Source organism: Hevea brasiliensis, chromosome 7 (assembly GCF_030052815.1).
Source record: "Hevea brasiliensis isolate MT/VB/25A 57/8 chromosome 7, ASM3005281v1, whole genome shotgun sequence".
Taxonomy (NCBI): domain Eukaryota; kingdom Viridiplantae; phylum Streptophyta; class Magnoliopsida; order Malpighiales; family Euphorbiaceae; genus Hevea; species Hevea brasiliensis.
In genome coordinates this window covers 2,950,151-2,975,059 of record NC_079499.1, presented here as the reverse complement: position 1 = coordinate 2,975,059, position 24,909 = coordinate 2,950,151, and the positions used below count along the sequence as shown (strand labels likewise).

Below are 24,909 nucleotides of genomic sequence, written 5' to 3'. Positions count from 1 at the left end.
ACTTTTTGAATGTTGAAAGAATGCATAGGTGGAGCTTGAGTAAGCTCAAGTGGAGGAGACAGATTTCCTGAAATCTAGGGAAGTTACTTTTGACCTGTTTGTGAGAAAGTTACTTCTGTAATCTGGCAGAAAGGACCGATGGTGTTCTTCCCTCTTCATTTTTGTTTCTCATGCTATCTAAGCCAACAAGTGGTTTTGATCTTTGAGAAATGTGAAAGCAGAAAAGAGAGAAAACCAGCAAGCTTCACCCTCCACCAAACCAAATTTAGAACATTTTTTCTTGTCATGGCATCCACCAGTTTTATAGGCACTACTCCTGTTTTTATAGAAGAAAACTTGCTGTTTTTCTGCTACTGCTTTATAGGCACTGCTACTTTTTATAATCTGAACTACCACGAGCACTGTATAATTTGCACAAGAAAGTGACTGGATAAGATTTCTAGCGTAGCAGAACCATTAGATAATATAACAATGATAGTAAAATATAAAGAATAAAAGTTATCCTTGGCAAACCATAGACCTGGAAAACTGACTTCCCATGGCTCCTTGTTAATCCATGGCTTCCTCTGATATTCCACCTCGCAGATAAATTTAGCAGTTCCATAATGCCAGTTGATGGAGCAGCCTTAAATAAGCCTAAGATCATACTCACCAGCCGTAGTTATATATCTCACCCATGGAAGAGCCTGGTAGCCACTTTTCTCAATAATCTTCAGGTACCGAACCTACAAAATCCCATTTAAATGAAGTAAAATTACCTACAACTTGCTCAATTAAAACAAGTTGCTGAGAACGGTTGACAAAATTGTGAATTTCAAAAATGTTATCAACAGGCAAACTTCATAGTACATGGACTCTCTTATTGACTAGTTTTTTTCTACAATTAGAATAAGAAAATGCATTATGCACCAAATATGAACAGTTACACACATACACCTCCTATAAATAGTTACTCAGTATCCATAACCAAAATGGTTCTAATGAGTCAACTGTCAATTCTTCTAAAGTTCCATTGAAAAAACATAAAATTCAGAACATTTAAGTGACCAACTAAAGTTAGTATTTACACCTATATTTCAACCTCAAAGAAACAGATAACCAAAAGGTTCTAAACATCATAAAAAGCAACAGCCAAGCAATTTTGTTTGTGCAGGCAATACCTGTATTCCTGAAACAGTAAAATATGGTATCTCAAACTTCACACGAATTGGAGCCTTTCTCTCAGTAGCTCCTTCTTCAGCATTTATGCTTGGAAGACTGAACTCTGCCCTCAACATGTACTCCTGAATAAGTGCAAATAGCATCAAAATCAAAGCAGAATTATAATTGCAAAAAGAAAAAAAAAAATCTTTAGAATCCATTGCTAGCATAGAAGTGTTAAGAAAAGCAGCATAAGTGATTTCAAAATGTTACTTTATTATATAAAACAAACCCATACCTTTCCACCAGGAAAAGATTTAATTTTCCACATTAATGCATCATTTTCAGGTGCAAATGATGCAGATCCCATTGATGTCCGAACGTTAGGATTGGAAGCATCAGTTGGCACTGGCAACTCAATCTCAACATTTGTTGCAGTGCTGCATAAGTGGCATTTTATTATAATCAGAACACCAAAACAACAGCCCACCTACAGCTCTGAACAATAGAATTTACCAAAGAAAACAGTTAGAACATTAACCAAAAATTTTACTACCTAAGCTCCTTGAACTGACTCCTAGCTTTTACCATGATCTCAACACGACTTCTTGAATGCTTTTCAACTTGAGCTTCCACCCAAATCAGAGGCTTAACCTGAAAGAAGGCATAACAGAACTCATCAAATGTTACAAAGAAGCAACTGACAAAGAAAGAAATAAAAGACAAAAGATAACATGAGCTGTAGGTGTACCTGAGTGCTGAGTCTATATGTCATCAAATCAAAAGACCCATCAGGTGGTATGAAGGATATTGTCCGGTCATTCTCAAATCGGGCTAAACGCACACATCTAAAACAAAAGCAGGTATTTTATTTGCTTGGCTTGAATAAATCATTTGCACTAATAACTTATAAACACACCACAAGAAATCAAGTAGACCTGAGAATTAGGCTACATACTGATGAAATTTGATATCCTCCAAATCAATGGCCTTTCCTTTTGTTGCACGACCTTGGGCCTCCAATAATACTCTATCATTCAGGCCAAGCTTGCATTCAGGCATACCACTGTAATAAAAAAGTTACTTATAGTTGTCCTCAAGTACAATTCTAGAATACAAGTATTTGATCAAATGTTGGATAATCCACCATATTATAGAATAAAACAGCTACTTCATGTGATATTGCTGAGGGTATGACTGTCTCCAGATCCATTCCCAAGACCCTACTTTGCTATAATTATTAACATGTAAAGCCCATTTTATAGAGCAGAAAAAACGCTTTTCACAGTATTAAACCATGTACACAAGCAAATAATTGTCGCATACAACACTTGATTCCATGATAATAATAGATACATAGAGTTTCCATAAAATTTAAGTTTGTTTAAAGAACTTTACACTTTCTTCAATAAAAGATGGTCTGGCAAAGTAATGAGTTGTAAGGAGAAATCTATATGTGGAAACCATTTAAGAATGCAAGTCTCATAGAAAAGCATTTATCTATCACTTGGAAGAGCAAATATACATATATATATATACATAAGAATGTTAAGGGAGTTTCTACTGTAACTTTGTTTTTTACAAAGTAAATTTTACTTTGTCAATCACTACCATTGGATGAATTGATAAGGTCTAATCTAATGGTGAAAAGAACAAAGTAGAAATAAAGTAAATCAAAAACAAAGAAACTATAGAAGACACTGAATGTTAAACTAGGAGTTTGAAGAACATACAAGGGGAACCTAAAAAAATAAAAAGCAACATCACTAATAAGCCAAAGTGAATCTTTTGTTTATATAAAGGCATTTCCAACAACATACTTTACACAATAACATATACAACTGGCACTGAAATATGAAATATGAATATAACATAACCTATAGTTTTCACTAAGAAAACATGCAAGTCCTTTTAGGATAAAGAATCACACATTTGACCATGAAAGAACAAATGCGCCATGAAAATCTACCAGACATTTCTTTTTCCCAGATAACAGATTAGCTCTTAAATTTCAGTGAACAGCACACCTCAAATAAGTTCTCATCTTCAGTGCGCCAACAACCTCTGACCTAATTACTTGTCCATTGCTATTGACAAGAATATTAACACTCTCCACGACATCCAATAAAACCTGTACAAAAATGATTAGAGATATATCATGCAACAACTTTCAACACCAACAAACAGCTAACAAGTTGGAAAAAGGAAGAAAAAAAAATACTCCATTCTTCTTGTAAAATATCCCTTCACTTCGCCAAGACACTGCATTTGTGACAGCCATGGGAGGCCTCTGATTAGTTTCCATCCTGTAGGCATCAGTCTTGATAAATTCACTAAGAATTTTTGCTTCCGTGTACTGAGGATAGCCAAAGTCCATCATTTCATCAAGTAACTCATACTGCCAGCAGCACAAGGCACGACAATCATCATCTCAAGCCACTATAAGCTCTCAAATAACTCAAATTAAAATCAGCAAAACTGAAGGTTGAATTGTGAACCTACCACTACCACAAAGTTATCCCTAAGCGATTCTTCTTCCAATTCTTCGAAATAATGCTTAAAAACCTAAAATGGACATCCAAATCAAATTCATGATCACCACAATCATGTAATTCAATAAAAATACAAGGATATCGATTGGTTTCAACAATAATATAAGGCATGAAACTATGATCACCACCAATAGGCGCTTACATCAACTACACGGAGGAGAAAGGAGAGGAGACCAGCAGCATTGCAGTTCTGCCTCGACGCGGTCATGAGGTAAACGTTACTGTGTTGTATAAACATGTAAGTGACTCCATTATCGTAGACAACCGGATCTTGAGACTGCGGATCTCCCTGCAATCACAAGCAAAAACCAAAACGACCAGTAAGCTCACCGTTTTAACCACAAAAACTCATAATAAGAAGAGAATTACGAAACGGCTTGAAAGAACCTAAAATATTCACTTTAATTGAGCCTGATTATATAATGAAATTAGGTGAAAAGAAGAGAACCTCTTTCTCGATGAGCTTCGTAAAGAAGCGTTCAGCTTGAACGGCGGAGACATCCCCACGGTAGTCGCGCCACACCAGAACCCGCCCCTTTATGTCTAAGAGAAACAGAGCAGAAACTGCCCCAGCCATTAACTGAAATCTCTCTTTCTCTGTCTCTGAAGAATTTCAAGCATCAGATCTGGAATCTTCGGAGGTCGAGGATTCTGGAGATATGAAACAGTTGAGAAGAATATGTGTTCTAGCTCTCTGCGATTGAGTAAACGTGAAATGATTCTAATGGACGATGCAAGATGTAACCATGTAACAACTAACAAGATGATTGCCGATTTGCAGTGTAGTGCTGTTAGATCCCGGTATTTGAACCGGGAAAATATAAAGGTTAAGGATGAACCGGTTCGACCGTTCATCAATTAGAATAGTGAAATCGATTCATTTTTAATAAACATCTAAATAGTGTTGTGTATGAATGGTTATTAAACTCAAAATGACATTGATGAATGGGTGGGCAAGCTTAAGATGGTTTTACAGTCTTCTCCTTGCCAATGCCCATTTTGATGCTAATGAAAAACGCAACCAAGGTACTGATAAAATGTGACCGAGAAGGTGATAAAGGATTGAATGCCATTTGTTCTGTCAAAGACTGCTTCTTTCCTCACGTCTTGCGAGTAAGAATTTTGCGAGCTGCCTGCAGAGCCACAATGCAGCAATGGGGACTCAAAATTCGCAAAGGCTAGAATCGTTCTTATATCTGGATTCTGATAACGAGGTCAGCTGACCGCCACTAGGGATGGTACCAGAGAGATTTTTGTTATAGAAATCAAGATCACTAAGAAATAAGAGAGTCCCTAAATACGCTGGGAGAAATCCTTGAAGATTATTATGAGAAAGATCCAAGACCCCAATTTGTTTCAAACCTTATTTAAATTTCCACACATCAGAATGGTAGGGGAGTGCTGGGATTTGAACTCAAGATATTGCAGTACAAAATGGAATGAATTTGGCATAGGCAAGTCACTCTATGCATGTTTCAAACCTTATTTACATTTCCACACATCAGAATGGTAGGGGAATGCTGGGATTTGAACTCAAGATATTGCAGTACAAAATGGGATGAATTTGGCATAGGCAAGTCACTCTATGCATGTTTGAATAGTCGCTCTTGTCAAGTTTTGTACGCAAAATTTCCTGAATAAAATAGCAGGCTAATTTGAATTTATAATTCTCATCTTCCATTATAGATTCCACTAAAAACTGTGCTGTTCCCTGCTAGTGATGCTTCCCACTCTTCTGATGATGACATGATATTAGATAGTGTTGGAACTATATCTCGCATTTCTGGTCTATTGACTGGATTTTCGCTCAAACACCAGTCTGCAATTTCTGCCATCTGCAAAAAAAAAGTGACGTTTTCATGAGGGGTAAATCAACCACAATCTTATCGCATACACATAATCTGCCGTGACATCAGTTCTGTAATCTATTGTTCTAACTTCTGTTTACAGAAGCTTGCTTAATTAATGGTTTATCTACTTCCTGTAAACTTGTCTTGTTTGACTGTATAAACTGGAATAAAATTATTAAAAAATGTAAACCCTTTAATGCATGCATTTGATGCTTGAATATTGTTTTGAAAGCTTTGAACTTATCTTGTGAAGTTTTATGCCTGCGAATGGTATTATAGCTGCTTGGTTTGTGTTAGTCATTTAAGCTCCAAATGAACGTTGTGTGTCATCATCCTAGTGCAGGTGCTATTTCCTTGCAACATTTAACCTTTTACAACATAGAACATGGGAAGCCAAAGACATACATGAGCAAAAACGTAATAAGTAGGGCTAACCTTGTAGACATAATCCATGGGGAAGCTACCCTGAAGATTTCTATCTACTACATTTTCTAAGGCACTCTCTGGATCTTCATCTTCAAAAATTTTGTAAACCTGATAAAATGACAGAAGGAAAACTTAGTTGGGTCATCATAATCAGATTTTATTGAACTATAATGTGTGCCCATAGCATTCAAACAGCAGTAATCATAGGAAAACACTTAATTGTCAATACAAACATGCATATATAGAAAATGCTATGCAGCTGAAAAAGTTTTTGTTAGCTGCTTGGTAGCAGGAGAATGACCAACCTTGTTGATAGATATGCTCTGTGAATAAAATAAGTTTTAAGGCACATCTACCATTTTGATTAGTAAAATCAAGCCTAAAATTTCTCAAATGCCATCCATCCTTCAAATACTTTTGATAGATTCCAAGGGAAATTTTTAAAAACATTTTCTAGTTTTTGGTTAGTGTGTTAACAGTGATATTAATTAATGAGTGTGACTTATCTGTGTCCTTCTACAGAGTTAACTGGCATAAAGTTTTCAAATAGAGCATATCTATTTGAATTAGATTTATCAAACTTCATTCCAACTTAGTTTTTCTTTTTATTTTTCTTTTCCTTGTTGAATTTCTTGACTCACTACTGTAATGAGTGATCTCATCTTGTTTGGCTCCCAGTTGTCATGAACAAGTGCACGCTGGCCTGTTATCAGCTCTGCTAGTACCACTCCAAATGCAAATACATCAGTTTTGGTGGTCACCTGTAGCTCCTTCACAGATCTGTCCATTAAGTATATTACGTCAGAAATAAAATTCTTTTTCTTCTTTTTTCTGATATCATGCACTCCAATTTAATAGCGGAATCAAAATATAAAAGTTACTCTGGAGGAAGATAGCCAGGTGTTCCAACCAGCCGAGTTGCTATTAAATCTTCATCATTGGTTCGTTCAATGAGCTTTGCCAATCCAAAATCTGCAACCTGAAGAAACAGGTGCTAAGCTAATGATATGAGGCAAATATAGAAGGTTGAATCACATAAAGTAATGCCATTATCACACTTAACGAAGGAGGAGAATTTTTTCATTTTTAGTTCTGAAACCAAGTTTTGCTGGAGTTTTTTTTTTTTCACACTTAGAGGCCATTGTGTTATGTTGAATCAAACATGCTAATAGTCTAAATAAAGAGGCTTATGTTTTAAGTACCTTTGCTCGTAATCCCTCATCAAGTAGAATGTTGCTACTCTTTATATCTCGATGCACATAGCGCTTTTTCGTGTGATCATGAATGTATTCAATTCCCTTTGCAGCATCCAGTGCTATCTGTGTTCTTGCTGTCCAAGAGAGGGGCTGGTAACCTGATTCAGTAACCAATTGTTTAGGCATCTTTCTGAGGCTTTACATGCCAAACTGTAAGGCATCATGTGTGTTTTCATTTTCCAAACAACTGATCATGGTCATAAAAGATTACAATCACTAGCACAGAAAAACATGGTCCTCTTTAGTCTTTCCTAAGAAAAGTTTGAGGACAGAGAAAAAGTGATCATCTCAATGTCATGCTTTGACACTTTTGAGGATGTAACATCCTATAAAGGTCCAGCAGAAAATGTACATGATATTCTCTAAGCTTATTCCTATAGCCTTAACCTTACTATATTGAACCATTTAAAGAGTATCTTGGCAAATTTAAGGCATGCATGCTAGTGATTTAAATACCTTTTAGCAATGGATCATGAAGATGATCGCTAAGTGATCCATTTTGAATGTATTCATAAACCAAGTAAAGGTGGTCATCCCCACTGGCATAACCCAATAGTTCCACCTGTAACATTATACATATATGCTGAGTATATGTACAAAACCATCTCTTTAACACTGCATTAGAGAACTATTGTTGATGATTACTTACCACATTTATGTGATGAACTCTACATAAAATTTTAACCTCCGAAAGGAACTCTTTGGATTTGTTAGATCTCATCTTCTTTATTGCAACCTCCTGAATGTTGAAATAAAATCATATTTTGAGCTATTTTCCTGCATTTACCGTGGTAATAATCCTGGATTAGCAAGAGCAATCGAAAAGAAGGTAATACCTGCCCTCCTATTACTCCAAAGTACACACTTCCATATCCGCCTGCTCCAATTTTCCTAGTTTCATCAAAGTTATTTGTAGCTTCTTCAATTTCTTCTGCAGTATATATGACTGGTTTCTCTGATTCAAGAGCTGTTCCATCTGTAGAATGTAAATTCATTGTGAGTTTCCTCTCTGTTCTGCTGAAAGTATCATACTATAATGTTACAAGGTATAAAACTGATTCAAGTTTTTTATTTGAATTTGTCTAATTCTCTTCGTTAATTAGTCTGACCTTCCATTATTTCCTTATTCAAAATCTTCAGGGAAAGTCCTCTGGTCGTACCCATGCTTTTGGTTAGTGCTTTTGGATCTTCAGAACTATTTTGATGAGATCCCTTTCTCCTGAGAAAGATAATTATTATCAACATGGACATTAGAAGTAATGTCATAGCTGATAGTATGCCGATGATTATCGTCCACTTGTGTCTCTTTCCTGATGTAGGACAGAGAAAAGAAAAGCAATGGATGTTAAATTACACAAAACAGTTTTTTTCTCAGTTTCTGTTTCAGTTGAATTTCTGCACTGAATGTAGACGTGAGCTGTTTTTAGAAATCTTCTTTTCCATGAATTTTCCCTTGCAAATTTATGGATGTGAGCAATATAAAACAGAATGCTCAAGGCTAATAACGTAAAATAATTTCAATACTTTCTTGTTTTGCAAATTACACTAACAAGTTATTTCTTTCCAGGGGCTAAAAATTATTGATTTTTTTGAAGGGTCAAAATCAGAAAGAGAAGATAAAAAGAAGAAATTTGTTTGGCTGTAAGACATAGGCATAATAGAGTAAAAGTTCAAAATATGATTTTTCGTACTGCGTTCTTGTGATCCAGTTGTTGCAACTCATGATGCACCAAGATTTGGGATCAATATAGCTTAATACAAAACAAGAAAGTATTGAAATTATAAATGCAGATAGTTTCCATGATGAGATGGAATTAAGACTATACTCAACTCAACTCAACTAAGCCTCTATCCAAAAAATTTGGGATCGGCTATATGGATTCGTTTTCTCCACTCTAAACGATTTTGGGTTAAATCCTCAAAAAAGTAGGTCATGTTGTACAGATGGAATTAAGACTATGGATATGAAAAATCAGCTCCTACTCACCTATCTTTGACGGTGATGTTGGAATGCCATTTATCTCTTTCGGAATATACAGCACCCAATCCTCTTTTATGAAGCTTGGATCTCCATTCATAAAACCATTCATACTCAGTATGCCACTTGTAGTAGATGATAGCCTGCTAGCAATATCTAATAATGTGTCTTGTTTTTGAACACTGTATGTTACCACAATTTGGGAATCAATTTCTATACACCCACACAATAGATGCATGGGAACTTTATTTCCTGTCTTAAACGTATCTTCTTCATCTCCAACTTCCCAAGCTTGTCCGCTATAAATCTGATTTGAAACATTCTGGAATGTGTCATTTTCTCTCACTGTATAGGGTGCATCATAGAAGTATCCTGTGGTGCCATTGACAGTTTCACAATAGCAAGGTACTGTTACTAGATAGTCTTGTGTGTTCCTGTGCAGAGTGGGACTGATCTGGGTTAAATTGACAGAATAAAAATAAGCAACTTGTTCCATCTGCAGACCTTTGTTGATATGGTACAGGGAGGCATTACACTTCTTGGCATGTCCATCACAAGCAAAAGGGTACTTGCCTTTCTCCTCAGTGGAGATTTCAGGGGCAAATGCTCTCGTTCGAAGAGATAACAGCAAAGTGAGGAGAGTTGGAAGGAGATTATGAGAAGCCATAGTTACAGGGCATGGGAATTTTTCCAATGAGGAAACAGAGGAAAGGGTATAATGAAATATTGGAGTTAGCAATGACAGTTTGTTGTCTTGTTATCATGTGTTTGTTATCTTCTAATGAAACACTAAATACTAATTTGTTCTAGTTTGACACTTTTCATATGGGAACTGTCTGCTTTTCCTAAAGATTCTAACAAGGAGATTTTATATTCTTTAGTTTATTATTCTCTAGATTATATGTCCTACTAGTTTGTAATTAACAAAGCCTCTTCCTTGGCATATGAGATGATATGGTTTTGGCGATGCTTCCAATTTATTTAACTTTGTCTGCTGCACAACAGTAGAGGATGGTAGATGAGATGATATGGTACTTGTCTCACAGTTTCAAGCTGCAAATTCTGAATGCTATTAAGTTGTACTTATTTGCATTACAGGGAAGGCAACTGGCTCATGTAGCTGTTGCAGTGTAAATGTAGAGTCATGACTCATAAGCATATTAGGCTCTTTCCAACATTTTATTTATTTACATAGTATTATTAATAGTTGTATGTATTGTTTGGAGAAATTCAACAGGAAGGTTGTGGTTTTCCCCCCCTGCACAAGCACAACTTTGTTGACTGCTTAGAGCTTCTCTTTTTAGCAGATGATTCCCTCTTTGAATTGCAACAGATTACAATCCGGATCCTATTTGATATTAAAAAAGAGAATATTTTAAATTAATCATTAACTGCACTTTGAAGATTTTATTTTATGAAATAATATTTTAAATTTTCTCATAAACTTTTTTCCTAAAATTATTTCTTTTTTTTAATAAAAAAAAAACTTAGTTTTACCATATGTTTTAGTTATTTAAAAGGTTGAAACCACTATTATTATAATCTTAGGACTCTCCGATTCGATTCGTACATTTGATTCAATTCTCCATTCCAGCGATTCGAATGTACAGGATGAATCGGAAATGTACCTTAATCCAGTGGTTCAACTTGATTCTAGTTTGAAAACAGTTTTGGGATGATTTCAATTTAGCCCTAGATATTATCAAATTATAATAAATTTTTTGATATTAAATTAAATAATTTAATTTCTAGTGTAAAAAATTAAAAATACCCAAATATAAGCTCAATATAAATTTTAGAAAAGAATTTATTTAATTGGGTCGATTCTAGAGTCTAGTTCAATGGAGAGGGTCTTGAGTTAATCCCCTTAACCAGTTCAAGGCTCAAAATCGTTGACTAGGCCAGTTTTGAGTTTAACCCGAGCCAATCCCAATCTAATTCGAGGTTAAACCGGTCCTTGGCCGGGTCTAACAATACTTGTGTTCTTCATGCCACCTTTCCCTTTTCCAAAACCTCAAACGAGCTGATTTTTATAATTAATGCAAAGTTTTCCATTGCTCTTTGTTGTTTCAAGCTTTAACATTAAAAAGAAGAATAAAAAATTTTCCAGAAAATGAAATTTTTTTACATGTGGGAAATGGAAGAATACAAGTTATAACATGCATACATGCATAACAGAAATTAAAAATACAGAGTTATTCAGAAAGTAGATAGTAGCTAGTCGAAAACAGCCAAATCAGCTCCAAATACCAATAGTGCTTGGTTTGGTTCTTCCATTTGTGCCTCTGCAGTTTACCCAACAGCTGATAAGATCATCATACCCACATGCCATAGCCAAAACTCCTTCTTCTTCTTCTTCTTCTTCTTCTTCTTTGATCCAATCGTTGAATGACATTACTAATTCATGTATGGAACAGGGCTGCAAATGCGTGCTTGTAAATGTTAGTCACTTTCTGGCCATAATAATTCCTTTTCACCAAAATTGCACTACAAGAAATCAGTAACAAGGAACTAATTTCAACTTTTGTTGCTATTAAAAATAATGTACAGGCGACAAATATTCAAATTCGTTGCTAATAAAATGATGTATAGGGACGAAATAAGATTTGGAGACAAAATTATTTAGTATAGGCCAAAAAAAAATCGTCGCGAATGATTGAACTCGTTGCTGTAAAGTTGATTTCGTCGCCGTAAACAACTTTTAGCGGCAAAAAATGATCATATAAATAGCGACATTTTTTGTTTTGGCGACGTTTTACAGTTTTAGCGACAAAGACAATACTCACCTCGGTGCTGGTGCAACGCCTTCAGTTAGCTCCATGGGTACAAACAACACCCAGCCCACAACCAGAAGATTTGGGTCTTGAATCAGAGCACTATTCAAGCTCTGTATGCCACTTACAGTAGAATATAGTCTACTAGCAATATCTGAAATTGTGTCATTCTGCTGAACAGTGTACGTTCCCACAACTTGGGACTCACTATCTACACACCCACACAACAGATGCATAGGAACTCTACTTCCTGTCTTAAATTTATCTTTTTCATCTCCAACCTCCCAAGCTTGCCCGCTATAAATCTGCTGCGAAACGTTCACAAACGTGTCGTTTTCTTGGACTAGGTAGGATGCATCATAGAAATATCCTGTGGTGTCATTGATGTTTTGGCAAGAACAAGGGACACTTACAAAATAGTCTTGTTTGTCTCCGCGGAAAATGGGGGTGATCTGGGTTAAGTTTACATTGTAAAAAGCAGCAACTTGTTCTTGCTGGAGACCTTTGTTGATATGGTAGAGTAAAGAATCACAAGTTTTTAAGGTTGCAGAGCAATTGAAAGGGTACATAAAATCAGCGGCAAAAACCTGAGTCAGTAGAGTTGCCAGTAAAGGGAGGAGACGAGGAAGGAGAATATGGGAAGCCATAGTTGCAGATATAATGGGATTTTTCTTCATACAAGTGAAATTAATAAGGACTGAAATTAAGAATACATACAAAAGGATGGAGTTATCTGGATATGGGATATTGCAAGAGAAGGTGATTGTGATAGGTATAGATCATAGACATTTTTCTTGTGGCCGGCAGCATATTACATTTTCTCTTTGATTCTTCCATCGCTGCCTCGTTTCTAACAAATTATTCATCTGTAATCTCTCCAATGCTGATGATTCGTCGAAGCCTATGTTGGGCAGCTCTACGTGGCACTCACAAGCAGCGTTAGTTTTGCATAAGATAAAGCATTAATTTAAAAAAAAAAAAAAGAACAAGGTGTGAAACCCGAATCCACATCACTTGCAGTCAAAGAACAAGAGTGACGCACGAATGCCACCTTTGATAAAGCCATCCGCCAGCAATGGAGGGGCAACGAAGCATGCAAACAGGGGAGCCAAAAGTTACAGACTTACAGGAATGAAAAATCGCCCCACCTAAACTATTGGTGCTCCCTAGATAAAAATATCACCCCATAAAAAATGGGCGACATAGGTATGCACTTTCAGAACTTGTAAACGAAGGAATAGAGAAAAAGTCGAAAATCAAAAAAGACGCTCAAGCGTCTCATTATTCTGTAAAGATTATTAGATATTTTTAATGCAGCCTCATAATTATGTGCCTAGTAAAATAATAATAATGAACTTTCTTTCAGTATGTCCAATTTTAATTTTCATAAAAAAAAAACACCAATTTCTATATATTCTCCTCCAATTTGAAGAATTTTTTTTTTTGGGTCAAATTCAACTGAGTTGATAAATGTGTTTTCTCTTCTTACTTCTGTCTCTTTTTTTTTTTTTCTGTTTATACTTTGTTTGGATGATTTATGGAAAAGAAAAGAAAGGAAAATAATATAGAGAAAAATATTTTTATTTTCTCTCATTTATTTTCTTTTTTTTTTTATCAAATGATTTATTTGTTAAACAAAAAAGAATAAGTGAAAGGAAAAAAAAATAAAATTACTGCTTTATTCTTACTTTATAAATTATATTTATCATTTTGGATACAAACAAAAAATTAAATAAATGCTGTATATATAATTATACAAATTTTAATACATAATTTCTTCACTTTTATTATTTTCTTTTCAAACTAAAGAGAAAATAAATAGAATAAAACAACTATTATTTTCCTTTCTTCTCCTATTTTTCCTTCCTTTTTTCACACAAAAGATAGTGAGAATTTTTTCATATTTTCCACAATTTATTTTTCTTCCTTACCACTTTCCCCAATATCTAGATATGGGTTAATGTCTGAATAAAAAATTTAAGAAAATTAAATTTTATTCTTTTTACTTTTTTTTTTATATAATTATGAAGTATCGATGGATTTTTTAAATTTAGAAAATAGACAATAAGGAAAAGATGTTTTATGGCCCATTCTAAATTATTTAATTTATATAGTAATATATATTATTTTATGGATAATAATATATAAAATATGAATACATTATACATTTTAATAAAAAAATATAAATACAAAATTATTATATTAAGTGAAATAAATATAATTATAAATTTATTATGCATTTCTTATTTTTTAAATATGATAGAATAAAATTTAATTAAATAATTATAAATTTAAAATCCCAGCATGCGTGAAATGGGTAAAATTGAGTTTTCATACTCTCAAGCTTTTACTTTATAGGTCCAACTATTTTATTGGGACGATCAAGTATCAAAGCTTTGTAGGTGCACCTGCTCCATAATTATTTATTTAAAAATAGAGGAAAACCACTAACAAATTCCTCGTGCTTTTTGCCTCAAGCGTTGACAAGAGCAGTGGGCTGAGCTTTGGCTTATTCCCATTCTTCATCGCAGCTAGTTTTCATTTTATTCATTTTTTTAATCATCATCCCTAGATCTGATCTTCTTATTTTCTTCCTTTTTTTAATTCGATTTTACCTTCCATGACTAGAAGCAGCAACAGAAAGTAGCAATCAACTTTGCAAGCCTCCGCTCTTCCGTTTCGCATATTGTAGAGACCACCATGAAAGCTCTGCTCAATCCAGAACATTCTCTCTCAATCCACATCATCAATCAACGGAATATCACCCGCCCAAAACTCCATGCTTCTCTACGATTCGTTCCCGACCCTTGGATTCGACGGCAATGCTGTTTGACCGCCAGAGCTACACTGGACTCGGCAATAATTGATCAGCTAGGGATTCCGGAATCGGATATTAAGAACCCGGCGGTTTCTTCTTCGTATCGCAGCTCCAAGTTGCCGAAACCGAATGAGACTGTGCTGGAAGCTCAAGCTAGGGTTTGCACTGGACCTACACAGACCAGGCCGCTGAATGAAGATCAGGCCTTTAAAGTTCTGGACACCATTTTCCGATCAGGTGAGCTTACTGTACTAAAAATTTGTTGAATTTTGTTTTTCTAACCAGTGAAACCCAAAATTTTTGTGTGTGTATTGTCAGCTAGGGGTGAGCTTAAAGATGAATGGGAAGTTTCAAAAGCCCAGCTTGGGGCCTTTTTCGCGGCTATGACGATACGTGCAAATGCGTTTCCGGAAGCAACCCAATGGAGTGAAGGGGAAAAGCGGGCAATGAATAATTTTTGGCCTTTGTTAGTTCGAGTTCTGCCGCCTGATGTTATCTTCATTGCGGATCCCGAAAGCTCGATTATGGGAGCTGGGAGTTCAGTTGCTTCCCAATATGTTGGGAATTGTACAAGCGAGATGAGACTGGTTGGTGCCCTTAGAGAGATCTTGGCGGGTGGTCATCTTGGATATGAGGAGGTCCAAGGTGTTTTGAGAGACGTTCTTCCCTTGAAAGTTGAAGATGATGCATGCTCTGGAGTCAGTGAATCATTGCTTTCAGCATTTTTGATTGGCCAACGTATGAACCGGGAAACTGATAGCGAGTTGAAGGCATATTGCCTTGCATTTGATGATGAACTTGGTAAACGCTTGATGCTTGAATAGTTATTTCTTGCTGTATTGAATGAGTGACTGAGTAGTTTCTATCAGTGTATATAGTTGTGTGTAATTCAATTATCAGTTGGCCATTAGGTCCTCCGCCTGTTGCTGATGTAAGATCATTGACTCATTATGGTGAACCTTATGATGGAAACACGCGTTTCTTTAGGAGCACTTTGTTTGTTGCTGCGGTTAGATCCTGTTATGGTGAATCTTCATTGCTTCATGGTGTGGAATGGATGCCACCTAAGGTCAGCCCTCTGCTTATTATCTTTGTGGCCCGTACTTTATTTCAGTTTTCTCTTTGATTATGCAAAGTTTTCATTGAAATAAGTTATTGATAAGGAAAATGCTTCTGGTCCCAACTTCTACTGTTCAATTTTTATCCAAACGGCACATCATTTTATATGCCTTAGATCTCTATCCACCTGTGAATTGTTAGCATGGAGCACTAACATGTATCAATATATTTAGTTTTTGGGGGTTCATAACATTTATCAATGTTTTAGTACCATGTTGTGCAATACAAAATTTGTGGGACAAGTAGCAGAACTCAATTGATAATGCCATTGTTGAATTTCAGCTTACAGCTAATATCCCCTTCAAGCTGCTAACTACGCAATGAGAGTATGATTTAATTTGGCTTATTTTTACCTGCTGTGAATCATAACATTAAATTTCAATTTTTTTGGGGTCTGAAAGGGAAATTGTAGTAATATCAATATCTGCACTCACATATTCCAGGACTCATAGATTGTCTTACTGGTCCTGTATTTTTTTAGGGGGGTGTAACTGAGGAGCAAATGCTGAAGTTTATGGGAGCAAATACGAGCTTGACCCCTTTGCAGGCTAAAGGACTTCTTGAGGTGTTTGGCACATGCTAATTTACAGTGCTATCTGCGTATTCTTTCTTCTTGATTTGTTTAACTTTTATGACTGTTATTTCAGGATGATGAGGTTGGTTTTGCCTACATAAGTCAGCATGAAGCTTGCCCATCTCTGTATGAAATCCAACCACATGTGCCCCATTCTTGCTGTCCACGATTTTTTTTCTTCACATTTGAAGTGATTTACTTAATTTAGCAAATGACAGTGCAACTTTATCTTAATTTTTAAGCATTTCAGTCTTTGTTGGCAGTAAAAGTTTCATCAACATGTCCTTTTGATCTCCAGGAATTGAATCAAGGGGCATGAAAGTTCTGGTGTCATATTTATTTTTGGATTTTCAGATATTCATTGATTGGGTTGAGGGAGCACATAAAGAAACGTCCCCCACTAGCTACAACTGAAAAGGTTCAACAATTTGTGAGGGTGAGCCACATGTTCTATTGATTAGTGTGTTTGGTAGTTCTTACATCTAGGTTCCCCTTGTTTCCCTATTGAAGAAGAATAATGTCATCAAGCCACAAGAAAAGGAAATAGAAAAGAAAAAGAATAGCACTATATGCCATTAAATCTTGGTCTACATGGAAGAATATTGTGATGTGATAATAAAAAATGAGTGGCTAAAGCAAAATAAGACAGAAAAGACGCCCTTGAAAACAATGAGATTTTTTTTTAATCTTAAAAGAACGTCTTGTGTCTTAATAATACCTTTGGTGGCAAGAGATTTTTATGTCTGAAGAAGTGAGCATTTACTCTGCAGTTGTAGACATTATCCATATCTTTACCTACAATGACTATATTTTGGATAAAACTGATGTGTGGTCTATCATGTAACTTTTAAATGCTAGACCATCTAATATGTGAAATTTGTTATTTTCAAACAGGCTCGGGGAAAGGAAGCAATTGTTGCTGGATTTTATCATGAAGCTTATGAGGAGCCTCTTTTAATGCTCATGAAAAGAAGAGGTGTCAATTCTGGTTTGGTGGTGAAGGTTTGAACTTAGCATTTTACTTTGAGGTTGAAACTTATTGACCAAAAGCAACTACTTAATTCACTATCTGACCGTGCTGGTAATTTAGGGTGAGGAAGGGGCCCTCTCAATGACAACGCGATTGCGTTCTGCAAATTCATCAAAAGGACTCCCTGTGAACTATAGTTCAGGGTTTCGATCATTGAGCATGGCATCTGCTTTTGAAGTTGATGGTTTGCATCCTTTAGCCATATTTCTTCTTTAATTTCCTTTGGAATACTTGTAGAATATGAGGATCTAATTGGTTAATTTTGGATATGAACGTGACTATGGTCATAATTGATAGTTCATTCTCCCATATTGACCAGTGTATTTCTTTGCACCAATCATCTAGCCTCGACACTGAAACCTCAACTCTTCGTATTTCAGGGATGTCATGTGAGAGTTTCAATATTGAGGTTAATGCCAAGGACTATGGCTTTGAACCCACTGATACACCAAGAACTGATAGATCGGTAAATTTTCTAATACCCTCAATGGCTTTTTTCTTTTCTTTCCTCTCTTCTAAATTTTCTTTATGGTGGCAGGATGCGCTACAACTCCAATAGCATCTTGTTTTAATGTTACGTCTTTCTACACCTTGGTAATTGGACAGTTCAAAAGACTGATAAATCTTCTGCCAAATATGGCTAATTTAGATTTGTTTGTTCTATGGTCAGTAACAAATTTTTTTTCAAAGCCCACTAGAAAGAAAATGGGGGTACATCACTTACACACAAGCTGTTTGTGTAAAATACCTAAACAACAAAGAAAAAGATGCATATCCACTAGCTTGTTATAACTAACAAATAATATATAGTTTGGTGGTCATTCTCTTTTCAAGAGCAGAATCTTCTCTGTTCTTTGCTTCGAAACAGTTATGTACTTGTGTTATCTGTGAGATTATTCCAAAACCTATGACTCCATAATTATGAACTGGAATATTCAGGATAATTATGTATTCTTGATGCTACCAATTGATTGGACACAGTATATTGATTTTTGTGGTTTCTAAAATTTCATATGTTTATATTTCTATGTCTTCATGTTTCTCTTGAGTATTCATTGAACGCCATTCTAGGCAGCACAATATCTGCTATGGCATCTTGAATAACACATTCACTCTTCATTTAAATTTTCAACCAGCATAGGTCCAACTGCATAATTGGCCAAAAACAATCCCTTTCCCTCTCTTATTCTCAATCTTCTGTAGCCACCTTCTTTCTGACCAGCCACATGATTGACAACTAGCACATTTTTTTCTACTGTCAGGTCTCAAAGAATATAGAGCTGGGTTTAGCAGCTCTTCGTGGTGAAAAAGGTCCAGCATATGATCGAATTGTCCTAAATGCTGGAATGGTAGATCACTTACTGGGATGTGATGGTGCAGAAGATATTTCCTTAGCCCTGGACAGAGCCAGAGAGGCCATTGACAGCGGCAGGGCTCTAAAAAAGTTATTAAATTACATAAAGATCTCTCACAAAGTAAGGTAAATGAGGCCCAACTGGTGCTTGCTTCCTTCAATTTTCATTCAGAATTTGCTGTATGTGGGTGTTGTAAATTTAACATTTTTCGATGTTTCTGAACATTGATGAAGAAGAGTGGAGGGAAATAATTATGGGGTTTTTTCCTTTGATTTTTGTAAATTAGCATAGCAGTTAACCTCATTGTTGATATATCATTGTTTTTCGTTGTCGTCTTCAGCATTCATCACAGAAGGTTGTTTGCTGTTGTATAAACATTGGAAAATTTTGTTGTCAATCACATCTTTTGTAGTGACAGAAGGGGAAAACTACATATTAGTGTTTTGCATTGGTGATCTCGATGGCATGTGCATATAATTGTGATTTCTGTATGGTGACTGCAACTGCAGATTATTGCTCAACGGCAGGAAATCTGAATCCCTGAAGAATGCTTTAGCATGTAGAGATGAAGCTCCATAAAACCTTGCATATCATTCGTATCTACCATCAAAATGACAAGTAGAAAAATTTGTTGATTTCGTTGAAATGGCGTCTTGTCGACCATTTCGTTTCCAAGTGGAAATGTAGTTTTAACGTTTATGGTGCTTGGCTGTGCTAATGGGGTAGCAACCAAAGTAGTCGCCAATTTGAATAAGATAATTAAAATTCAGTTATGAATCCTTATACGTGATATAATTAAATTTTGTTTTTATTCTAAATTTTATCAATTTTGATCAATTGGGCAGAATTGCAGCTAAATTTTAAGATTATGTGAAAATTACAGACTGAAAGATTTGAACAAACTTATGAATACTGAGGCTTGATTTATTATTATTTTTTTTTATGGGATGCAATAGAAAGATGGTTGAAATTTTTTTTACCATTAAAACTTTTCTATATACATCATACACAAATCATAAATCATCAATATCCAAATGCAATCTCTATGGAGAGACGTTTCTAGCTCAGAAAAACTGCATTACCGTCAATTTCGTGCAACAATGATGTCATAGCTTTTACTATATAACAATGAGAGAAATGGCTTTTTCACCGATGATCATCGGCTTAATTTCATACCCAGGACTCCTGGGTTGTTTCATCATCTTCACTCACTTTAATTTAACATCATCGAAAGTCCCTCTGAACACTCCGGTGACATTGAAAGAGCAGGATGAAACAATCTTATTAAGGAAGGAACATCAGATTCCTTCGAAGTGCCAAGGACCAATTTGGGCCCGAAATCAGTCAAGTCTCGAGCTTTCCCCCGATTGGAGAGGGGGTGATAATGGTCCCTATATCAAAATTAGAACTAGCAGTTCGATTTGGTCTGCACCTTGAATTAAAATAATAAAAAAAAAGAAAATTATTTCAACAGTTGAATTACTTCAACCATACATGGGGAACCACCCCCCCTCACTAGGTCCCCCAAAGCCACGAACCACCGAACAGTTGAAAAAATGGCTTCAAAAACAGATTTGGAGAACGGTCAAGCATCAAGTTCGCATTCAAAATAATGAAACTTGAAAAACATCCAGACCAGAATCAGCCCATAGCCACCCCTGCAAGTAGAATTTACATTCTGCAGCCTTCGGAGTTCCAATGTCATAATTCTTATAGATGCATACTCAACATCACTTAAACATACAATAACAGTCTAAACATTAAGATTAAAAGACTAAACATTATGCAGAAAAGAAAGGAAGAAAGGATAAATAAATAAATAAACTCTCGATTATCAACAATTTCCACCGCACGTCAATTATGTCAAAATGATCAGAAGCTATTAAATCTGTAGTGCAGCTGCTATCGAACTGGCAAGGCTAAGAACCTCAAATGGTGGTTTGTTTATCACCTCTTTCACTGTCAATGGGCAAGAATCTGTAATCCAGAAGTAGGTCAGCCCTTTCCCAGGATGACCTGTACAAAACAAGAGCAAGAAAACAACAAAGATAGAGACAGAAAAGAAAGAATTAGATATTCACAAATAGAAAGCAAATTTGACCTTAATCAGGCCTATTTTAAAGAAAAAAAATATATTGAAAAACATAATATTTTAGAGGGAGTAATACAATTAGAAAGGAAACATGCCAAGGGCTTTAAATCCAGACACGATTGTGTTAAGGAAAACAGAAATGCTACACATTCTTGCAAAATTTTTCTCACACTATGATCTGTCTGCTCATACATATAACCCAAGCCAACTGTGAATTTGGCATGACAAAAAGGAAAATGGCATATCATTAAGTGTAAAAATTAGGCAAGAAATTTCTGGTCTCTGCAACATTACTCTTCAAAAAATAAAAAACATGAAAGTGTAGAGTCTTCTTAAGTTCTCAATATATTAATTGTAGAAATCAAAGAACCAAGAGTATAAACTAAAGCCATGTCTGCGAGAATACTGTCGTGCCAGTGTCACTACCCTAAGAGAAATTTTCTGTATCACTATCAGCATTTGTTTCTTTCTTGCAGATAACCCAATTATCTCCCCAGCATCCAAAAGAGGACCAAATCTTCCATTAGAGAATCCCAAGTTTCACCAGTATTTGGACCCAATTAACACTCAGTCGATGACATCAAAGGTCACATTTCAGTACACACACAGATACACACTGACTACAGAATACAAAGAAGAAAATGAATATGATGAGATAGGGATGCTTCACCATAGGAGGAAGAGAATTGTGGGAAAGTATGTTAGAAGGAATATAAATGGAGGACAATCAAGGATTGAAATTGAAAGATTGGAGCTTAACAAAGCTATCATGAACATAAAGAAATAAATACATAGAGCTTTGAGAATAATGGCATATTTCAAGAAGCTCCCCGCAGAAATTTATCTGATGCAGTGTGAGAAGAAAGCAGAGGAAGGTTTGAAAGAAGTCACCCCACCAAGTCAACACAACAAAGCAATTTTTATTTTCTTTTTTCTGATAATATTTGAACCTAGAATAAACCAACTAAGCCAAGGCCCTAGGGACGTCATAAAGCAATATCATCTTCACTTTCAATGTATACACTTGCCAAGAAGAGGAAAAATAACATATATGTAATATGTGGCTTCAAAGATTTAATAGTAACTGGAGATCATGCAATACCTCCATTATCAAATTCAAAGCGTTCCCATGACCTATTAGGAAAAATCCCATGTGTTACATAGGCACTTATTCTTGCAGCTCCGTGCTTGGCCAATACTTTCTACAAAACATGAGGACAAATAGGGTAAGTATCTTCATTCAAATTACATATGATATATATAAAAAGATTCCTCTCTCAAGATCTACGAGGTAAAACAATAGATACAAACTTAAAATGGTCAAGCACGAACAGGTGTTCCTGTACAACCGTCCAACCAAAGAAAGTCAATTTCCATGTTTCAATACAAAGCCCAACGTTTCCTAAATGTTGATTATGTAAATTGATTTTCCATATGATCTTTATATCACATTTTGTACTCCACCACAAATCATGCAAGTCTTAAGACACATAATTAGAATATTACAGATGGATTCCTGTGAAAATCAGCAGAAAGGGAAATCATGTACAGGTATTTGGCACCTGGCATTCAACAAGAGTGCCACCTGACTGAACTAAATCATCAACAATCACAACATGTCTTCCTTGAGGGTCCCCCTCCTTAATACGAACAATTCGTTGGCTTCCTTCCCGAACTTTAGCACAAACAATCTGCATGTCAATGGGGAAAAAAATTTATTTAGGCAAACCTAAGCACAACAAAAGCAATTATGTTATGACATACCTTGTGAAAGAGCGGATGAAATGTAAGAACTAACATCAGATAGCATAATGCAGTGAAACAAAAAAGTATGTAGATGCACACCTTAAACTAAAAAAGTCTATTAAAATCATTGCATATCGTCCTCTATAACAACTATACAAATGAGAGAAGAAGATGATTAATGTAATTTAACATCCAAAATAGGGACAGTTAAACAAGCATCACTGAGATATTATTTTGGTTTCCCTCCCTTCTGTAAGATAGCATTTTCTTTGTTTAAAAAATGGACAGAATGTGCCATCATATTAATCCATTTGTATGAATAAGAATTTGAGCCTCAACTTACAAAAAATACCTTGTTCAATCTATCTCCGTAAACTATTGAATATCCAAAAGAAATGCATGAAGGCAAACAGAAAAACACAAAAATTAAACATCTATACTAACACCTAACTGGATGCCAAAGTACAGTATCCATTGTTATATACATAATTTAATTATTGCAATACCGTGGGGAAATGCTGCAGCTGCTTGTGAAATCGTTTCCATGCCCCATCATCAGGAAAAGCTATAGCTATCTGAAAATGAAGAAAGTAGAATATTTTCCCGCTCAGAATATAATCTCCAGAAACTAAAAAGACCAGCAAAATTTTGAATCATACATATCAATAATATTTCAAGAAAAAAACATCGAAAACAGAAAACACCGATGCAACATACACGAGGCAGAAGAAAATCCGAGTATTTCACATAGCCTGCCATAACAAAATCTTACATTATCAGAATCAGGAAGCTGCTGAAGCCGATTTTTGAGCAAAGGTATCCCACTCTCAAAGCAGGGTAGAATATTATCACCAAAGTAGAACCTCTCCTAAAATACAACAAATCAGAATTAACCGAAGCATAGACACTGTCGAAAATTCTGGAGAAACGGAGGGGTAAAACAAGAGCAACTAAAAACAATTAAAGAAAGAACCCACAAAAGCACATGTTAAAAAAAATATCAGACAAAAACCTGCAAGGCGTGGATATCGAAAGTCACTAAGCTAGTAGGACCTCCCCTTGAAGTGGGTATGTTAGACAAGATCCTTGCGAGAGTAAAAGCCGTGGCTACATCTCCTTCATCCTCCATACGCTCAGAGGTGCCAGTAGGGAAAAATGGAAGGACGAGAGTGAAAGAAGAAATGAACAATTTGGGCAATGCATATATTATGGAAAGCTGCTCGAAAATCACTTTCGGAGAACTAAAAGAGGCCAGGAAAGCTACGTGCTGCCCGCGAATCGCTTGCGCATTGGGTATAAACAAGTTGGGAAATCCATCCTCAAAGGTCCTAAAATTAATTCAATTCTAATTTACCCCAAAAAAAAATCTCCAATTTCACTTAATCAATATACTCAGAGTAGAAATGGTAAGATCACCTCCAAGTGATGGAGCAGAGCTCAATGACGTCAGACTCGGCGGCGATTCGCTGGGCCAACGCCCTAGTCTCGTCGCAGTAAAAAAGGCATACCCTTTTCACATTTTTGGAGGCTGAATCGGAGACAGAAGTGGCGGCCATTGAAACAGAAGAGGAAAGAGAAAGAGAGGAGCTTTGAATAGAAGGAATGCGATCGGTGCCAGAGGGAAACCCAACGCTCAAATTCTGAGGAAGATTGTCGCACCTAATAGTAATGCCACGGTTGGTCAAAATTTTGGCTTGAGATGGATTTACCGGGAGAAGGGAAGGAAGGTTTGGAGCTCTGGCGGTGTTAATGTAGAGTGGGGATTTGAGTGGTGAGGTGGCCGCCATATGTGGCGGGTCACTGCTAGATGGCGCAGTCTCTGTCCGTCTGCAACTGAAGAAGGCTGTGATACCGGCCGGCTATAAAAGGCACGTTTTTTAGGTCATGGAAGGAGACGTTAGGCCGTTTTGCGTTGGGTCCAAATCCAATTGGCCATTTCGGGTGGTGGGATTCTCCTAGTTTTGGCAGGAGCAGTGGAGCATCAAGCATGATTCTGTTACTTTCCATTCCGTTTCAAATTTCTTTAATTGTCCTTTCGCTCCAAATAAGCTAGTATTTACTAATAGCCTGTATGTTTCAATTCCAAATAAAATTTTATGAAATTTAATTAAATTTTATGTTTTATATATTTAATATAAAAAAAATTAATTCCAGAAATTCAATTTTATAAATTGATTATATGATTTGATAGATTTGAAA

At 35.8% G+C, this 24,909-nt stretch overlaps 6 protein-coding genes across 9 annotated transcripts; 1 reads left to right on the top strand and 5 right to left on the bottom strand.

Annotated features, from left to right (window-relative positions):
• Positions 1 to 257: 257 nt before the first annotated feature.
• On the bottom strand, positions 258 to 4,880 carry LOC110640703 (AP-1 complex subunit mu-2). 2 transcript variants are annotated; one of them, XR_009149983.1, is made up of 12 exons: positions 4,141 to 4,880; positions 3,835 to 3,981; positions 3,643 to 3,705; positions 3,362 to 3,538; positions 3,168 to 3,271; positions 2,099 to 2,206; positions 1,892 to 1,988; positions 1,697 to 1,794; positions 1,439 to 1,580; positions 1,161 to 1,283; positions 521 to 725; positions 258 to 401 (listed from the first exon to the last, which is right to left on the bottom strand). XR_009149983.1 is itself a non-coding variant. In XM_058149703.1 (11 exons), the coding sequence occupies exons 1-11, from the start codon at positions 4,267 to 4,269 to the stop codon at positions 627 to 629; spliced, it is 1,287 nt and encodes a 428-aa protein (XP_058005686.1). In that variant the 5' UTR covers positions 4,270 to 4,880; the 3' UTR covers positions 407 to 626. The 2 variants fall into 2 exon arrangements, 1 of the variants encoding a protein (XP_058005686.1); XM_058149703.1 differs by lacking the exon at positions 258 to 401 and having other exon boundaries at positions 407 to 725.
• Positions 4,881 to 5,362: 482 nt separating this feature from the next.
• On the bottom strand, positions 5,363 to 8,219 carry LOC110640706 (lysM domain receptor-like kinase 3). The gene is made up of 8 exons (XM_058150478.1): positions 8,061 to 8,219; positions 7,874 to 7,963; positions 7,681 to 7,786; positions 7,171 to 7,322; positions 6,850 to 6,947; positions 6,610 to 6,748; positions 5,948 to 6,076; positions 5,363 to 5,527 (listed from the first exon to the last, which is right to left on the bottom strand). Exons 1-8 carry the CDS (start codon positions 8,217 to 8,219, stop codon positions 5,363 to 5,365), a joined length of 1,038 nt encoding a protein of 345 aa, XP_058006461.1.
• Positions 8,220 to 9,196: 977 nt separating this feature from the next.
• On the bottom strand, positions 9,197 to 10,106 carry LOC131181474 (uncharacterized). Its single transcript, XM_058149705.1, has one exon. The coding sequence runs from the start codon at positions 9,867 to 9,869 to the stop codon at positions 9,204 to 9,206; it is 666 nt and encodes a 221-aa protein (XP_058005688.1). The 5' UTR covers positions 9,870 to 10,106; the 3' UTR covers positions 9,197 to 9,203.
• A 1,878-nt stretch (positions 10,107 to 11,984) lies between these two features.
• On the bottom strand, positions 11,985 to 12,775 carry LOC131181620 (uncharacterized). The gene has a single exon (XM_058150477.1). It carries the CDS (start codon positions 12,651 to 12,653, stop codon positions 11,985 to 11,987), a length of 669 nt encoding a protein of 222 aa, XP_058006460.1. The 5' UTR covers positions 12,654 to 12,775.
• A 1,635-nt stretch (positions 12,776 to 14,410) lies between these two features.
• LOC110640695 (uncharacterized) lies at positions 14,411 to 19,690 on the top strand. Of its 2 annotated transcripts, XM_021792122.2 has the most exons (11): positions 14,411 to 15,031; positions 15,113 to 15,595; positions 15,706 to 15,863; positions 16,395 to 16,478; positions 16,561 to 16,613; positions 16,842 to 16,923; positions 17,382 to 17,489; positions 17,578 to 17,701; positions 17,898 to 17,983; positions 18,780 to 18,997; positions 19,382 to 19,690. In XM_021792122.2, the coding sequence occupies exons 1-11, from the start codon at positions 14,677 to 14,679 to the stop codon at positions 19,449 to 19,451; spliced, it is 1,821 nt and encodes a 606-aa protein (XP_021647814.2). In that variant the 5' UTR covers positions 14,411 to 14,676; the 3' UTR covers positions 19,452 to 19,690. The 2 variants fall into 2 exon arrangements, with proteins under 2 accessions (XP_021647814.2, XP_021647815.2); XM_021792123.2 differs by lacking the exon at positions 19,382 to 19,690 and having other exon boundaries at positions 14,414 to 15,031; positions 18,780 to 19,320.
• An 872-nt stretch (positions 19,691 to 20,562) lies between these two features.
• LOC110640699 (ribose-phosphate pyrophosphokinase 4) lies at positions 20,563 to 24,646 on the bottom strand. Of its 2 annotated transcripts, none has more exons than XM_021792126.2 (7): positions 24,127 to 24,646; positions 23,723 to 24,038; positions 23,483 to 23,578; positions 23,217 to 23,285; positions 22,527 to 22,655; positions 22,067 to 22,166; positions 20,563 to 20,888 (listed from the first exon to the last, which is right to left on the bottom strand). In XM_021792126.2, the coding sequence occupies exons 1-7, from the start codon at positions 24,495 to 24,497 to the stop codon at positions 20,755 to 20,757; spliced, it is 1,215 nt and encodes a 404-aa protein (XP_021647818.2). In that variant the 5' UTR covers positions 24,498 to 24,646; the 3' UTR covers positions 20,563 to 20,754. The 2 variants fall into 2 exon arrangements, with proteins under 2 accessions (XP_021647818.2, XP_021647820.2); XM_021792128.2 differs by having other exon boundaries at positions 22,550 to 22,655; positions 24,127 to 24,527.
• Positions 24,647 to 24,909: the final 263 nt, after the last annotated feature.